General features: G+C 37.5%; 1 protein-coding gene across 2 annotated transcripts in view; it reads right to left on the bottom strand.

The window, feature by feature from the left end:
• Positions 1–10,681: 10,681 nt before the first annotated feature.
• The window catches only part of LOC132116318 (SRC kinase signaling inhibitor 1-like), a 44,743-nt gene continuing 38,845 nt past the window's right edge, over positions 10,682–16,579 (bottom strand). For both annotated transcript variants that reach the window (XM_059525109.1, XM_059525108.1), the window contains 3 exons: positions 16,382–16,524; positions 15,009–15,191; positions 10,682–11,174 (listed from right to left, as the gene is read on the bottom strand). In XM_059525109.1, the coding sequence (XP_059381092.1) occupies positions 11,019–11,174; positions 15,009–15,191; positions 16,382–16,524 (482 nt within the window). In that variant the 3' untranslated portion in view covers positions 10,682–11,018. The remainder of the gene's footprint in view (positions 11,175–15,008; positions 15,192–16,381; positions 16,525–16,579) is intronic.

Genomic DNA, 16,579 nt, shown 5'->3' with positions numbered 1-16,579 from the left:
TTCCCTTTCAAAAGCTACTCTCGATGCTGCGCTCAATAGCGCTAATGAGAACATTCTTTGTTCGACCGGTTGTGAAGCACGTGTGTCAACCACGCCAAGAATTGGCTTACATAACCTCGGCAGGTGACGTCACTGATAACGTGCACCTGCAGGTTATAAATAGACGTGAAACGGAAACATCCTCAGGTTTCTTTGTCTTCAGAGACCGCATTGTGTGTGTGTGTGTGTGTCACGCTGATGAAAGTATTAGTTTAAAAGAAAGTTTTTTGAGAGTTATAAAAAGAAAAAAAGGGAGAAAGAGAGTTCTAACTATTCTTGCTGATTCCATATGAGATGTGTGCCTCGCTCTCCATGGCCGATCTCTGAAGAGAAATCGCATGTTTATTGTTTAAAAAAAAAAAAGGTGTATATAAACGACTGGCTGAATCTGACCCAGTCTCAAGAGCTTGCGCTTCGACATCAGCATGTCGTCCAAGCTCATCTCGAATCTCTGGGGTTGAGACTCAATGGCAAGAAAAGCGTTCTCTCTCCGGCTCAGAGGACATCGTATTTGGATGTGGTATGGGACTCGATCATAATGCAGGCACAGCTGTCTCCTGCATGCATCAAATCCATTCTAAACACCCTAAAGAACATCAAGCTAGGCCAGAAAGTCACTGTTCATCACTTTCAGAAGGTTTTAGGTCTCATGGCAGCTGCATCCACGGTGATACCTTTGGGCCTCCTGCACATGAGACCGTTTCAGTTGTGGCTCAGAGCCAGGGGATTTCATTCAAGGGCCAATCCCCAGTGGCAATTAAGGGTTAAGCGCCAGGGGCTTCGTACCCTATCTATGTGGTTCAGACCCCGGTCTCTGACTTTGGGTCCCACTCTAGGTCCGTGTTGTCATCGCAAGATGCTAATGACAGACGCTTCCCTCATGGGCTGGGGAGCGGCCTTAGTTGGCTGTCCAGCCCAAGGGATCTGGAGAGGTCATCTTCTCGAATTGGCACATCAATTGCCTCGAAATGAAGACTGTATTTCTGGCCCTGAATACTTCCTCCAGCAGTTGAGAGGCTACCATGTCCTAGTGCGGGTGGACAACACATCTGTAGTCTCTTAAATAAATCGCCAGAGCGGACTGCAGTCGCGCCGCTCGAACGAGTTAGCGCACCAGGTTCTGCTTTGGGCACAGGACAAGTTCCTGTCCCTCAGGGCGATTTACATTCCTGGGCATATGAATGTGGGAGCAGACTTGCTGTCCAGACAAGCTGTGAAACACGGGAAATGGAAACTCCACCCCTAAGTAGTCAAATCTGGGAAAGATTCAAGTAGCAGAAGCGGACCTCTGTGCTTCACAGGAGATGGCACAATGTCCCCTCTACATCTCTTTGACTCATCCAGCTCCCCTGGGTCTGGACGCTATGGCCCATGCGTGGCCAAGACTGCATCTTTACGCCTTTTCTCCGATTGCTCTGCTCCCGGGAGTCCTGGCCAAGGTCCGTCGACAGGGGTCTCGCCTCTTACTGATAGCGTGCCGTTGGCCGACCGGAGTTTGGTTCCCAGATCTAATATCCCTCCTCGATGGCTCGCCTTGGGCGATTCCAGTCAGGAGAGATCTTCTCTCTCGGGCACAGGGGACAGTATTTCATCCCCGGCCTGAGCTCTGGAACCTTCACGTCTGGCCCCTGAGGGGACCAACCACAGATGCTGGCCTTCCAGCCACAGTAATAGAGACTATTCTAAGTGCTAGGACTCCCTCCACTAAAAGAACTTATGCCCTCATATGGAGTGTTTTTGAGGGCTGGTGCATGACACACCATGCAGACCCAGCTCACTGCCAAATTGTTTCAGTACTGGAGTTTCTGCAAGAGAAATTGTCCTCAGGCACAGGCCCTAGTACTCTCAGAACCTATGTGGCCGCTATTTCGGCTTGCCACGTTCTGATTGATGGGGTTTCTGTTGGAAAGCACCCTCTAGTCGCCCGCTTCATTCGTGGGGCTAAGCGGTTGAGGCCACCCATTAGAGCTACGGTCCCTTCATGGGATTTAGCCATAGTGCTCGAAGGGTTGGCTGGCCCCCCATTCGAACCATTAGAATCAGCGCCTGCCAGGCTTCTGACTCTAAAGATGGTTTTTCTTATGGGCGTTACCTCTCTAAGGAGAATTCGGGATTTACAGGCTTTGTCAGTCCTGCCATCCTGTTCCGATTTTGCCCCTAGGCGAGTCAAAGCTATTTTGCATCCTCACCCTAACTATCTTCCAAAAGTTCCTTTTTCGACCATACATCCGGTCATTCTCGAAGCTTTCTGTCCTCCGCCATTCACGACACCGGAGCAGCAAAGACTTCACTTACTGTGTCCAGTACGTGCTCTTCAGACTTACGTCCACCGCACTAGCCAGTGGCATAAGTCAGAGCAACATTTCATATGCCATGGGGGCCGCAACCGGGGGGGGCGGCTGCCTCCAGGCAAACAGTTTCACATTGGGTGAGGGATGTTCCTGCTCAAGTGTGTGATGCGGCAGGTTGGTCCTCTCCGCACACATTTGTCAGGTTCTATAGTTTGGATGTCCATCCTACTAATTTCCAAAGTCGTCTGTCCTCCGCCATTTACAACACCGGAGCAGAAGAGACTTCACTTACTGTGTCCAGTATGTGCTCTTCAGATTTACTTCCACCGCACTAGCCAGTGGCGTAAGTCAGAGCAGCTTTTCATATGCCGTGGGGGCCGCAGTCAGGGGTGCGGCTGCCGCCAGGCAAACAGTTTCACATTGGGTGAGGGTTGCTATTGCCCTAGCCTACGGGGCGCGTGGTCAAACTTCGCCTCTAGGAGTTAGTGCCCATTCAACCAGTTGGGTTGCACCTTCAATGGCTTGAGCAAGAGGTGCGCCCTTGCAGCAAGTGTGTGATGCAGCAGGTTGGACTTTTCCGCAGACATTTGTCAGATTCTATAGTTTGGATGTCGATGCTACTCCGGGCTCGCATGCCCTTGAGTCCACATCCCAGAGTCATGTCTGAGACCTCTTCAATGTTTGTGCACACATACTACACAACCTTGGGGGTCCAGACACTTACAGTGCGGCGGCGTTGGTATTCTCGTTCCCATTAGCGCTATTGAGCGCAGCATCGAGAGTAGCTTTTGAAAGGGAACGTCTCGGGTTACTTGACTGTAACCCTGTTCCCTGAAAAAGCGGGAACGAGATGCTGCGCCTCAATGCCGCACTGTCGACGTGTCCGGACGTCTCTTCAGACAAAGGGGTAACCTGAGGATGTTTCCGTTTCACGTCTATTTATAACCTGCAGGTGCACGTTATCAGTGACGTCACCTGCCGAGGTTATGTAAGCCAATTCTTGGCGTGTTTGACACACGTGCTTCACAACCGGTCGAACAAAGAATGTTCTCATTAGCGCTATTGAGCGCAGCATCTCGTTCCCGCTTTTTCAGGGAACAGGGTTACAGTCAAGTAACCCGAGACGTTATTCCTTATCATTTTCTTATAATGTTTAGGTGAAATACGGCATATTCCTGACAGGATTCGTGCGATTAACTCTATAACAACTGGATTTTCAGCTTCATTTTGACACTGTATTCTGGAAATGCTTACTGTAACTACTGGCTTTGTCTAGTATGTGTGTATATATATATATATATAAATGTTTTTTTTTTTTTTTTTCATTTTCATTTTGTTTTTTCTTTCTGCATATAACATAATAAAGATTTTATACTGGATAAAAAAATGCCATTTACCATTAAAAATAAAAAAAATAAAGTATTTCTGTATTTACAATTAGTGCACAAGACTGTAGTACAAGATATTCACTTTAATAGTCACAAAAACAGCACAAGAACATTCAAAACCAACAGTCTCTTGTAAATACACAACCTGACAAGGTTTTTTTTCAACATTAAAACAACTTTTTCATTATAACATTTCCATATAGATATATTTCTATTGGTCAACATTGCATTCACACTGTTATTGTTTGATCACAAGAAGTCATTGATAGATTTATATATATTCTATATGTTGCATTGATGAAAAATGTTTTCTTTTTTTTGGACCTGTTAAATTCGGAATGCTTGAATGGTTTGTTACAGATCAGACAACAGTGAATAGGATCCGATTGACCCGTCTACTCACATACAACTATATTTATTTAAAAAGAAAATCTCTTTATTAATACAGAAATCCATCTATCTTACACTTGATAACAGAACTTACAGAGAGAGGACTCTGCATGCAGACTTTGAGAGGATATCTACATGCAGTTTAGATCTCTCAAACGCTTTTGGTAGAAAATAAAAAAAGCTTACAAAAAATACCCTAAATGGACATATGCATGATCATACATTTTATATACAGTTCCACAGTTTCTCTGTACATATGTTTTGGACGTTCGTCAGTGTTTTAACACAGCATATGGTGCTCGAATGCCTGTCGCATCAGAGTTTGGGTCAATTCTACTTTAATGAAGTAATTTTAAGACACGAAACAAAGAACGTTATGAGGTATGTATCAGGCATCTGATGGATATGACCACCAAACCAATGTATATTTCGTAGCAGAAAATGGAAAAACAATGGCAGTGGGGCAGTGGTTTGCAAACTTTTGGGGATCGATTAAATATGAATGAGAATATTGATCTTAACAGTCGGTAGCAGTTTATTATTCACCGCCAACTGGTTTTTTATCATAAGTTGCTAATACGTCCCAGTGACACAAAGTGCATCACACGTACAGTGTAATGTGCTGTCAAATGTTAACAAAATATATGCTTTGAGATGAAAGCTGCTCTCACACTTCAGATCCACTGGGGAAAACTGACTGGATTCACATAACAGATCCCAGGCTTCATTCTTCATTTCTACAAGTCATACAGTATGAATTTGGATAAGGCATGTTCCTCACGCTATCTAATCTTCATATAAAAATACAAAAGCTAATCTCATATAAAATATCTAGCTTATACTTGATAAATATTTACCGATTATCTGTCAGTAGCTATTATTATTTAACTCTGAAGGTAATTATTTAGTTGTGCTGCAGATATTTTCTAGTTGAATTAAGTCTGCTAAGATTATTTTTAATTTTCTATTTTTCTATCTAAACCTCACCCAAACTTTATATATCAGCTATAAGGGCGAATCTCATAAAACCTGTCAGAAAAAAAAATTCCCAGTCACATGTCACCTCAAAATAAAAATAAAAACAACGAATTTATAAATGATGTTTAGCTTACTAAAGTTTATGCCAATTAAGCACAATTTCCACTCAATTCTCATCCCTTCAATGCAATATAATTATTAAAATTGCTAATTGAATTAAATACGCATTTACTATATTTATTATTTACTGTATTTATTATCAACTTGCTATGTAAATGACTGTTAAATAAAAAAATGTATATATTACAATTATGTGAACTGTTTTTGTGTCACAGAATGTAGTTTTAAGAGTTTTATAGAGTTTTATATACAAATATATATATATTTGTGCTGTCAAACGATCAATAGCGATTAATCGCATCCAAAATAAAAGTTTTTGTTAACATAATATGTATGTATATTGTGTATATAAACATGCTTATATATTTATATATTCATATTATTATATTTTATATTATATATAATTATGTTCAATATATAAACATACATTTATTTCTTAAATATATGCATGCATATGTTTGTATACAAAATAAAGATACACAGTATACACACATATATTAAGTAAACAAAAACTTTTATTTTGGATGTGATTAATCGTTTGACAGCACTAATCTACACACACACACACATATATATATTATATATATATTACATTTTGAAATGATATGTGATCTGTGCATGTTTTAATGAGACTCACCCGAAAATATTTTCACATATATTGTTATAAGTTTGTTTACATAGGAGACTATAACCACTTATAACCATATGTAATTTAAACTGTTTATTCAGTGCACATAAACTGGAAGCTATTTGTATCCATCGGCCAGCTTTACTATGAAATTACAGTTAGACTCATACCTTCGTCAGAGCTCTTCAGTACTGAGGTGTTGTGCTTTAGCTGGGAGATGATTTAGGCTCAGAGGTCACCTGCTCCCCCTGGTTTCTAGGGTCATCGTCGCCATGAAGCGTTCACCTTAGACAGGATCAGATCTCAGGGTAAAGGGGGGCATGTAGGACCACTCAGGGCAGTACTTGGAGGCTGATAGTCAACATGCCGGTACAAAGAAATGATTGAAGACAATCTGAGGCCATGAGGCAGAAAAGAAAATCTGAATAAAAATATCTTTCCTTCATTTATAAATTCAGTGCAGGACTGCGGGACTGCAGGAATAGATAGGGCTAGTCTTAACAATATATGTGTCAAAAATACAGGCACTGGGCTATTATAACCTCAGCATAATAAGAAGAGGTCAGGAAAGGATGGACTTGGGATAAAATACAAGCAAGTTAGGACAGGTGAGTGGATAAGAGAAGAGAAAAGAAAGAATAATCAGTGCACTGTCATTTCTAATGTGCCCACTAAACATTTATGAGAGAGACTAGTGCCTTTGCCTTTCTCCTTTTGTTAAACACATAATGTCCACCAGGAGACAGTCTTTCCTCAGAGTTACTGTGATAGTCAGCGTTAAAACAGCCATGGTTTTGAGATATTATCAATTCAAAGTAGCTAAATATCTCTTTAGCCAAAGAAAAGGCTAAAATCGAACATATTGGACTTTCAACTAAAAATATGCACAAAAACTAAATATTGATTTAAATTCTTAAACTAGCTGCAACTGCAAAAGCACGCAAGCTATTTCTGTGACACTGTGCTGGATAGCCTTGTATTTTACTCTGATAAAATAAATATTTGCCAGAAAAGTTTGGAATAAAGTTTGCAACAAGTTTTTAAAAGTCTCTTATTTGATGAAAAATACCAACAAAACTAAAAAAAAAAGTCAAATTCTGAAATATTATAATTTATAATAATTTAAAATAACTGTATTCTATTTGGATATATTTTAAAATGTAATTTATTTCTGTGATGTAAAGCTGAATTATCCCTTCAGAATCCTTCAGAAATCCTTCAAATATACTGATTTGCTGCTCATGAAAAATGTATTATCAATAATGAATAACTGTTGGGGTAAATTAATCATTAAAATCATCAAAATTGACAGTGGCCATTAATAATGTTACAAAAATATCTGTTTGAAATAAATGGCCATTCAAAGAAAAATGTGTCAAACTATATATATATATAGAAGCAGCAAAAACATTGATTTAATATTCAACACTGATAATAATAAGAACTTCAATATCAAATTAGAATGATTTCTCAAGGATTATGTGACACTGAATACTGGAGTTATGATGCTGAAAATTCAGCTTTGATCACAGGAATAAATATCCTATTGAAAATAGTTTTTAATGGTGATAATATTCCACAATATTACTGTTTTTACAGTATTTTTATCAACGAAATGCAGCTTCAGTGAGCTTAGACTTCTTTCAAAAACACTTTTGAGTATGTAGATAAAGTATTGACTAAAAAATGAGCAAGCTAAGCTCAAAAGTGCACAACAGCAGCGCCGACTCCACTCAGAAAATCAGACTGAATCATTTCTCCACCTCACTGCTTCCCACAGCGCTCAGTTTGTTTGAGGACACTGAGAAAACACAGCGCTGCGAGCGTCTCTGCAAGCACGATTTCATTCACCTTATTAAACATCTACAGCAAAGTCCTTCAACACCCCTGGGACGCAAACAGAGGCCCAGAAAACGACACACTAACACTCCCAGTTCCAATGTCTCTCACTCAGTGCCAGCAAACAATTTGACCTTAGATTAAACAATCCCTTCAAACACTGCATCTTCACAGCCTTCTGTGTTTGCCCTCGCCGAGCCAAAGCGGTCAGCAGAGCGGTCTGTTGTCCGATTCATGGCACAGACCTCCCATTAAGCCCGAGTGAAGACGCTCTTTCCAGGAGATGGTGGCCTGCCGCACTCGGAGCTGTGCCAAATTAGCCAGATCTCTGCCTGGGAACAAAGCCGGAGTTGTTGGGCATTGACTGATGACTGGGAACTGTGTCCTGTTGTTGCTGAGACCGCAGTGAAGCACACAGACGAGACTGATCTGCTGTCGGTGCTGATCAAGACAGCTGCCTGAGCGCGCACACAGTCGAGAGAAGATTAGAGGCCCTTCCAGAAGGGTATTAGAAGAAAACGAATGTGTACGTGCCTTTAGAGAACAGACTCTGGCTTGTACAGTACTGCTGTCTTTAGCCGCGTCTTTAATCACTCACTAGCTGCGACAAAACTCATTTGAATTAGTATATCTGGTTTAAAGCAAATAGATCGAGTACTAGCTATTGCACACTTCCAGCTCACTTACAGATGTGCTGTTCATCACAAACACTGGTTGAACGCTGTGTAAAGAGCTTGAACTGAATTCACAAGGTTTCTGTAGAGATTTTACTGTAGCATACAGTAGGGTACACCTGCAAATGGCAGTACTGTTCTATAGCTAACACTATTAAAATAATAAATAAATGAAATAATAAATTAAAGTATTAAAATGATTCAAACTAAAAATGGAGCCATAAAAGGTAAAAAAAAAAAATAGAAAAATAAACAAAAGTATTAAAGTGACTAAAACTAAAGGCCATTAAAGGCTGAAATCAAATTTAAAAAGTTTAATAATAAATTGGAGTACTAAATAAAAATCAATTGTCCTTTTCAGGTGATCTATTCCTTTAACTGGCTTGTCTGTAAAACATCTTATCTTGCAGTCATGTCACTGCCAATTAAAAGATTCAATATTTTCATTTTGGAGACATTAATTTGCCCCTGGAGTGCATCAGACAGTCTGCAGCGGTCTGGGCTAACTCTGAGCTTATGCTGAGCTAATAGTCTGTCGATTAACCCTGCAGGACTGAGAGAGAGAGAGAGAGACAGCCGAAGAAACCAAACCTCGCCATCTCATCTCTTCATTTTCTCTCTCTTTCCACCCAGTTTTTCACTTCCATCCCTCAGGGTTTGCACACAATCTCTCTCCTCTCGTTCTTTCGGGTTGGATTCTGGGGAGCGCTGACTTTACGAGTTGTTCTGATAGATAGAGACTGCAACACTACAGCAACACTGCAGGCTTACCTTTCCTCTTCACTCTTCTATACCTCACCACCTGTCTTCTTACAGTTAAGTGATTTTAAATGAGAAGCTGTTTATAAGCTAAAAGTGAATTCAAAACTGACCTGATTTACTTTGAAAAACACATTTCTAGTCATTTTATCTATGATTTACTCATTTTGATTCAGCTGCTTCCTCATGGTTTAGCTGTTTTGTGTGAAATACGCATAAAGTTTACCCTATTTACTCTCCTAATACACATTCCTATTCAAATGACCATACAATTAAATTAAAAATGACATTGTTTACTTTCCTAATACTCATTCCTGATTCTTTTGTCCATGATTTAGTATGCATTATTTCAAAAAATAAATATTTTACCCTTATTCTGCTATAGAGCACCCACTTATTACAATCCAATCAATTCCTATGGACAGAATCTCAACTGTCTTTCCCCATAACACTTGTCAGATTAAGAAAGTAAAATGAAAAAAAAAGAGTAATTTCATGTTCACTTCAAAATATCCTACAATAAGTCTCTTTTTTCCAGGTTGGTAGCTAGCCAAACCTGACCATGATCAAAGCACACGTTTCATCTCCAATTCCTTCTCTTTTCCAACCGATCTTTCAAAAGCTTCGACACTTTAAAGCAGCACAGTGACAATGTCAGAAAGTATCTGGGTCACGCATGCCATCTCACCTTGACCTGTCCTGTCATCAGCACAGCACAAAAGCTTCTTTCGGCTGGGATCTGACAGCTTGAGTACTCATCAAAATGTAGTGCTTCAGAACAGTATAGTTACTTCAAAATTCTAGACAGAATGAAAGAGACTTAAAGGAAAACTCAAATATGGCACAAGGACAGATACGTCAGTTTGCCGATTAGCTGACATCATTAGCTGACATTAGTCTTAATAAGTCTCTTAAATATTCAAGAACATTAAGGCCTGAAATATAATATACACTGAAGTTTAAACATTTTGGGGTTCCTTTTTTGAATGAAATGAATACTTTTATTCATCAAGGATGCATTAAATTGATCAAAAGTGACTGTAAAGACACTTATTATTTCATAAACGATTTCTAAGTCAAATAAATGCAGTTCTATTGAACTTTATATTCATAAAATCATTCTGAAAACAGAAGCATATTACAGTTTCCACAAACATGTGAAGCAGCACAATTGTTTTCAACATTGATAATAATCAGAAATGCTTCTTGAGCAACAAATCAGCGTATTAGAATGATTTCTGAAGATCATGTGACGCTGAAGACTGGAGGAATGATGCTGAAAATATAGCTTTGCATCACAGGAAGAAATTACATTTTAGATCACATTCAAACAGAAAACAGCTAATTTAATTTGAAATAATATTTCACAATATTACAATTTTTGGTGGTATATTTGATCAAAGAAATGCAGTCTTGGTGAGCCAAAGAGACTTTTCAAGCTAACCAACCCCAAAACTTTGAATGATGATAGTGTACTCTCTGTGAACATTGGCTTCACATCTGTGTACTTACGTAAAAATAAATTTCAGGCCTAAATGTCTACTTTTTCCTCCTAGAGTAGTAACAAGCTACAAATCGAGAAAGAAATTAGGAGGCATTGTTATACACTATATTGTGCTGTTTTGGAAGAATAGTTGATGTGGCATGAAAGAGAAAAATACATAATCTGTGAGCATACAGGGAAATCAGAGGACTTGTGCATACTGAACGCAATCGCACAGTGGAAACCATAACATCTGTGCAGCAGCTGGCAGACGTGGCAGCTCAAATGGAAGTGCGTGCACGGCTGCAAGTGTTACAGTCATTGGAGTCGACGGATGAGTTTGCACTGAACTAGTGCCTTTTAGCGCAGAGCAGAGGTAAAGTCAGCGAGAGCGAGCGTCAGTCGGCCGATAGCAGGGTGCAGTTATTGTTAGAAGTGGAATACCTGCTGCTGACCCTGCTGGAGCTTTGGGAGTTCCTCCTGCTGTTTCCTGCTCCTGCGCTCCAGGCTGCTCTGCTGCAGGTGCCGCAGACGGGACGCCGCAGACGGCTGCACCAGTTTGGAGCACGGAGGAGTGCCTACAGGCTAAGAACCAGAGAACAAACATGAATCAACAACAGCAGGCTGGGCTGGAACCTGACCATGTTTGTTTAAGTCGTGGGACTGAGTCTGAATAATTCACGTTTGCTGGAAGAAGAGCGTCAAAATGAAAGCTCTGCTCCAAAACCCAGTGAGCTTAGCAGCATCTCTGCTCCCGATGAAAATGAAGGCTGTTGCACACAATTTTCTGAAGAATATGCGAGAGTAGCATTGTTTTTTATTGCTTTAAGAAAACATGTCACTTTAACTTGTGAGCTGTTAGTGGAATGGAAGTCCATACAAATAATAATAATAATAATTATTATTATTATTATTATTAACACATTATTATTATTATCATTAATCATGACTATTAATAAATGGTTGTTTGTATTATATAACATTGTATTTTATTATTTACTAAATTGCTTTATTATATAATCTTAGATAATAAGAAATATTAAAATATAAAGTTACAATGTGAGAAAAATAACAATAATGCAAATATTATTAACTGATAGCAATAATTCATTTATTATTATTAATATCGACTATTATAATGAGAATTAATTGCTTATTACTTGATTGCTTTATTCAGTATTATATATTTTATATTAATAAATTCAGTTATAATGTGAGGAATAATACTAGTAATAATACTAATAATTTAGCAGTAATAATTTATTAGTGATAATTTATATATTTTTATTAATAAAATTGATTGTTGTTGTTGTTATTCGTAGTAGTAGCCAGTATATTAATACTTAGTAATACTGCTTTATACTAAGTTGCATTAATATTATGTTCTACATATTTAATAAGAAATATAAGAAGATTTAGTTACAATGTGTAATTCATTTATTATTATCAATATTGACTATTATTAGTATTATTATTAATTGCTTAATACTCAATTGCTTTTTTCAATATTATATTATATAATAAATATTAAAAATGTAGTTATCATGTGACAAATAAACAGAATAATAATAAAGATAACTAGTAGTAATCATTTATTAATGTATTATTATTATTATTACATTATAATATTATTATAATAATTGAAACTTAGTATTACTGCTTAATTGTTGCTTTATTATTATATAATATTATTTAACAAGAAACATAAAAACTATTATTTACAATGTGAGAAATAATAATATTTTATGTGTGCTAAATGTAATTATTATTATTATTATTATTATTAATAGTTTAAATATTTGTAACATTAGTAGTCATTTATTAATAGTATTTATTATTATTATTATTAAATAAATTATTATTATATAATACTTAATAGATAAATACTTAATTGATTTATCTAATATTATATAATACCATTAAATAAAGCAATTAAGAAAGTTTTAAAAAACACGTAAACATCATGTTATTGTAAGCCTATGGGATATTTTCCCCAATTTTAATGACAGCTGGGTTACAGTAATACAAAATCAAATACACATTTATTCAGCACTGGAAATTGAATGAAAATCAATCTGTCTAATTGAAATGACACCATTTCATGTATATTTGTCTGTACTACACATTATGCCGTTAGCTTAGCGTCATGATCCATTACAGTCCGGTCCAGTTGCTGCATATGTAGACAGAGACGCAGTTCACTAGGTTTGGGATCAGAGCCAAGAAACAGAAATAGAAACACTAATTGAATGAAAGAAAGAGACCGAGGGAATCTCTACAGATCAGCATGCAGCAGTAGTGTTGACTGACACCCTGCATGTGTGTGAGAAAAGCTGATATTAGCACTCTTTCACACTTCTTTCTCTGTGAGACATTAGTAGTACTTATCACAATACATCTCTGCAAGCTGAAATGATACACACACACACACATATACAGACACAGGCTGTCCAGATATCTCAGATGATAACCACCAGTTTTCTTCTTCAGAAATCCTGAATTCACTGGTCAATTTCGGTATAGTTTCCTGTAACAAATGGCTTGTCGATACAGTAAACAGAACGAGTGAAAATGAGCCAAGTACATAGTTAAGAAACACATAGTATGGAAAAGCTGTCGAGACTGATGAGTGGGTAAAATGAAGTCAGGAGTTCATTTAGGCCGCAGTAGCTGACACGCTTTTTGCTTGGTCTGTTTGTTATTGGCTCTTGGAGGTTTTGCTTTAAAGACTTTAAGCTTGTTAAAATTGATTTGTGACCACAGTGTCACAACATTACTGTCACTGTGCAGAAGAGGTACAGACTGACATAACAAAAGATAGAGAGAGAGAGAGAGAAGAAGAAGAAGAAGAAGAGATGACCTTGACTGATATTACACAGTGTATTCCAACAGCTTAGCTTCAAAAGAAAGCAAGTGAAAAAGAACGTGAAAAAGTCTGTAAAAAACATACTTAGCATTTTTTTGTTTTTGTCTTTGCTTGCTTTGAGGAAATGTGTGACTTTGCATACAAAATTATGAGAGATATCTCAAACTCTCAGTGTCTTGACCCTACCGGTTTTAAGTATGGAAGCTCATTTTCACCTAAGAGTAAAAAATAAAACTAATCGTTAGAAAGTTCAAACTAAGACATTGTGAAACATAAAATTAAAAATAATAATACATAATAGAAAATATAACTTTTTATTGCTTAATATTCTATAACATTATTAATCCACTTCAGGTGAAGGTGGGGGAGAAAAGTCCTCTACTTCAAATGAACGCTCTGTTGCAAAGCTACTTGCGTCACTACAGTCACTCTCCATTTTAGTGACTCTGACAGCAGCTGTCAATCAATCCATCATTGCGGGTCTCAGGTTCACGCCCCACTCGCTCAGCCCCGCCCTCGGTTCATCCCCTCTATCTCCGCTGTGCTCTGCCCACTTTTCAGCATTTTTCAAATATTGCCAGTGGGTGGAGTCAGGCTCTGACCAGGGGTTTAGTTACCCTTTAATAATACTGTAAATATGATCATCATTATACAGTATTTAATGGCTCAATACTTAATAGTTTTAATAATATAATATAATACTAAACTAAATTAAATTACTAATATTCAATTTTATGTTTATTTAATAATAACAATATTAAGTAATATATATTGCATAATATTTAATTGCTTAATTCTTAATTGCTTCATTTACTATTATTTCAAATATAATATATTATTAAATTATATTATATAATAAAAAAAATTTTTTTTAGAATCTAGAAAATCTCTGAGGTGGAAACAGACTTCCACATATCACAAAAATCAAGTCAAGAAACTCTTTGAAAATGTTGGAAAGACATGTTTAGTTCCCAATGTGTTTTCATAGCCGGGTTTCAATACAATACCTCATTCAAGCCGTCTATAACATGCAGCAGCAGAGCTGGTTAAAGACTTGAAGAGATGACACATTAATAGGTTTTGTGTCAGAGTGCATTAGTAAGGTTCAGGAAAATCCTCAATGGCAGAAGTTATAAGGAGGCCTGAGAGGAAGGACTGGCAGTTAACACGTTACCTCTCTCCACAGAGAGTTGCTGATCCACTGGCCTGCCCTGTCAACACTGTTAGGAGTGACCTCAGCAGGGCTTTGGGCCTCAGCGGTGACCCTCAGTCTCGCTGGGGCTCTCTGAAACACCTGTCGTGTTGGTGTGTGTGGATAAATGCATTGACATGTTTAGGTTTGGAGGAAGATGAACAACACATTATTTCCAAATCTGCTGTATTAAAATTTTGACCAAGCAAAAAAATGCTTTCCTGTCCATTTACTGAATAACAGACCAATCAGGAATGAGTTAAATTTAAGTTAAATTGAGTTAAATTCCTTAAATGTCATCCTATATGTGGATACATGGTGATAAGAATAATATTTTTTGTCCATCCGATCAGATTTTTACCTCCAGCTCTGCCATTATCTTCTCATCTTCATCTTCATCCTTCATCCCAGAAGCAGCGATGACCGGAGGTGTGGATGACGGTCGGGGCCCATCGGAGGTCGACGGACGTCTCAGTTTGACAGGAGGTGTCTGGGATTGAGTCGGTACTTCAGCCTCTTCTCTGTTCTCCACCTTCTCCAATTTCTACAAAAATAATATGTGTATGAAAGAGCAACCTAATAAACATCAGCAGGCTCTGCAAGATATGAAGCACAAAAAATATGAACAGCTGCAGCAATGGAAATATAGCTTTAATTTACAGTTAACAGCCAGTCAAATGCAAAGTACATATTCATTATTTTGTAACTGCTTATAACAAAAACATTTGAATTTGTTACTAAGATACTACTCCTTGAAATGTAGTTTAATTATCACCAAACTGGTTCAGATGATAAGTTTACCAAACAGAAATGACTGAACAGAGTTTATGTAAATCTAATAATTTTGATTTACGATTTGGTTTACGATTATGTAAATCTAATAATTTTGACTGAAAATTTGAATATATAGAAAAAATACATGCTGTATCTTGGCCAAACTTCAGTCTATCAAAATGAAAGTTGGCACACTTCATCAGCACTATTATCTGAGGGTACATGCCAAATTTAGGAACAACACCAACTATAGATCAGGAGATTAATGTTAAAAAGTTATGATGATGTGAGTCTAGTGATTTTTGACCCAAAATTAAAATGTATAGATGTAATAGATGGTATATCTTGGCAAAACTTAAATCTATTGAAACAAAACTTGGTACACCTTATCAGCAGCATGATCTGAGGGTACATGCCAAATTTGGGAACAGGTCAACTACAGGTCATGAGATTAGTGTTGAAAAGTTATGATGATGTGAGTCTAAGGATTTTGACCCAAAATTAGAATATACAGAAGAGAATACAGTAGATGCTATATCAGGATAAAATTTGATCTATTGAAACAAAACTTGGCACACTTTATTAGCACTATGATCTGAGAGTACAAGCTAAATTTGGGAAAAGCGCCACCTACATGTCATGAGTCCTTAAATTAGCTATTTTGGTTATAACTTTTGAAATGTCAGAAAATCTAATTTTTGTGTTCCTTGGGTCATTGAATGCATTGATACTAATTTTGGTCCAGGATTGGACGAATGTTGCCTGTGATCCATTTTGAAATTTGTTGCAAACTATTCTATTTTTTTAAATACTTTAATGTATCAGCACAAAATTTGGTAAAGATAATCAACTGCATGCCCTTAACATGCCTGAAAAATGTAAAGACAGCATCACCTAACATTCAAGAGATTCAGTAAAATGTAAAAAGCAAAATGCTTAACTTTTGAAAACTGTGGTTACCTTTACACTCTTGTTTATGGTGATAACTTCTCCACTGCTGTTGGTTGTGAGCCCAAGGCCTGATGGGAAACTTCGTCGCGGAGGAGGAGGGGGTGGTGACTTGAACGGCTTCTCTGTACGATACCGTGGCACTGTCAACTCCCCTGATCAATCAATCAAATCAATCAATAAACATATTCATTTGTCTAATGATCAGTC

The sequence above is a fragment of the Carassius carassius genome, chromosome 35 (genome assembly GCF_963082965.1).
Source record: "Carassius carassius chromosome 35, fCarCar2.1, whole genome shotgun sequence".
Taxonomy (NCBI): Eukaryota; Metazoa; Chordata; class Actinopteri; order Cypriniformes; family Cyprinidae; genus Carassius; species Carassius carassius.
The sequence above is the reverse complement of the archived record's forward strand: the minus strand, read 5'-3'. Positions and strand labels throughout refer to the sequence as shown.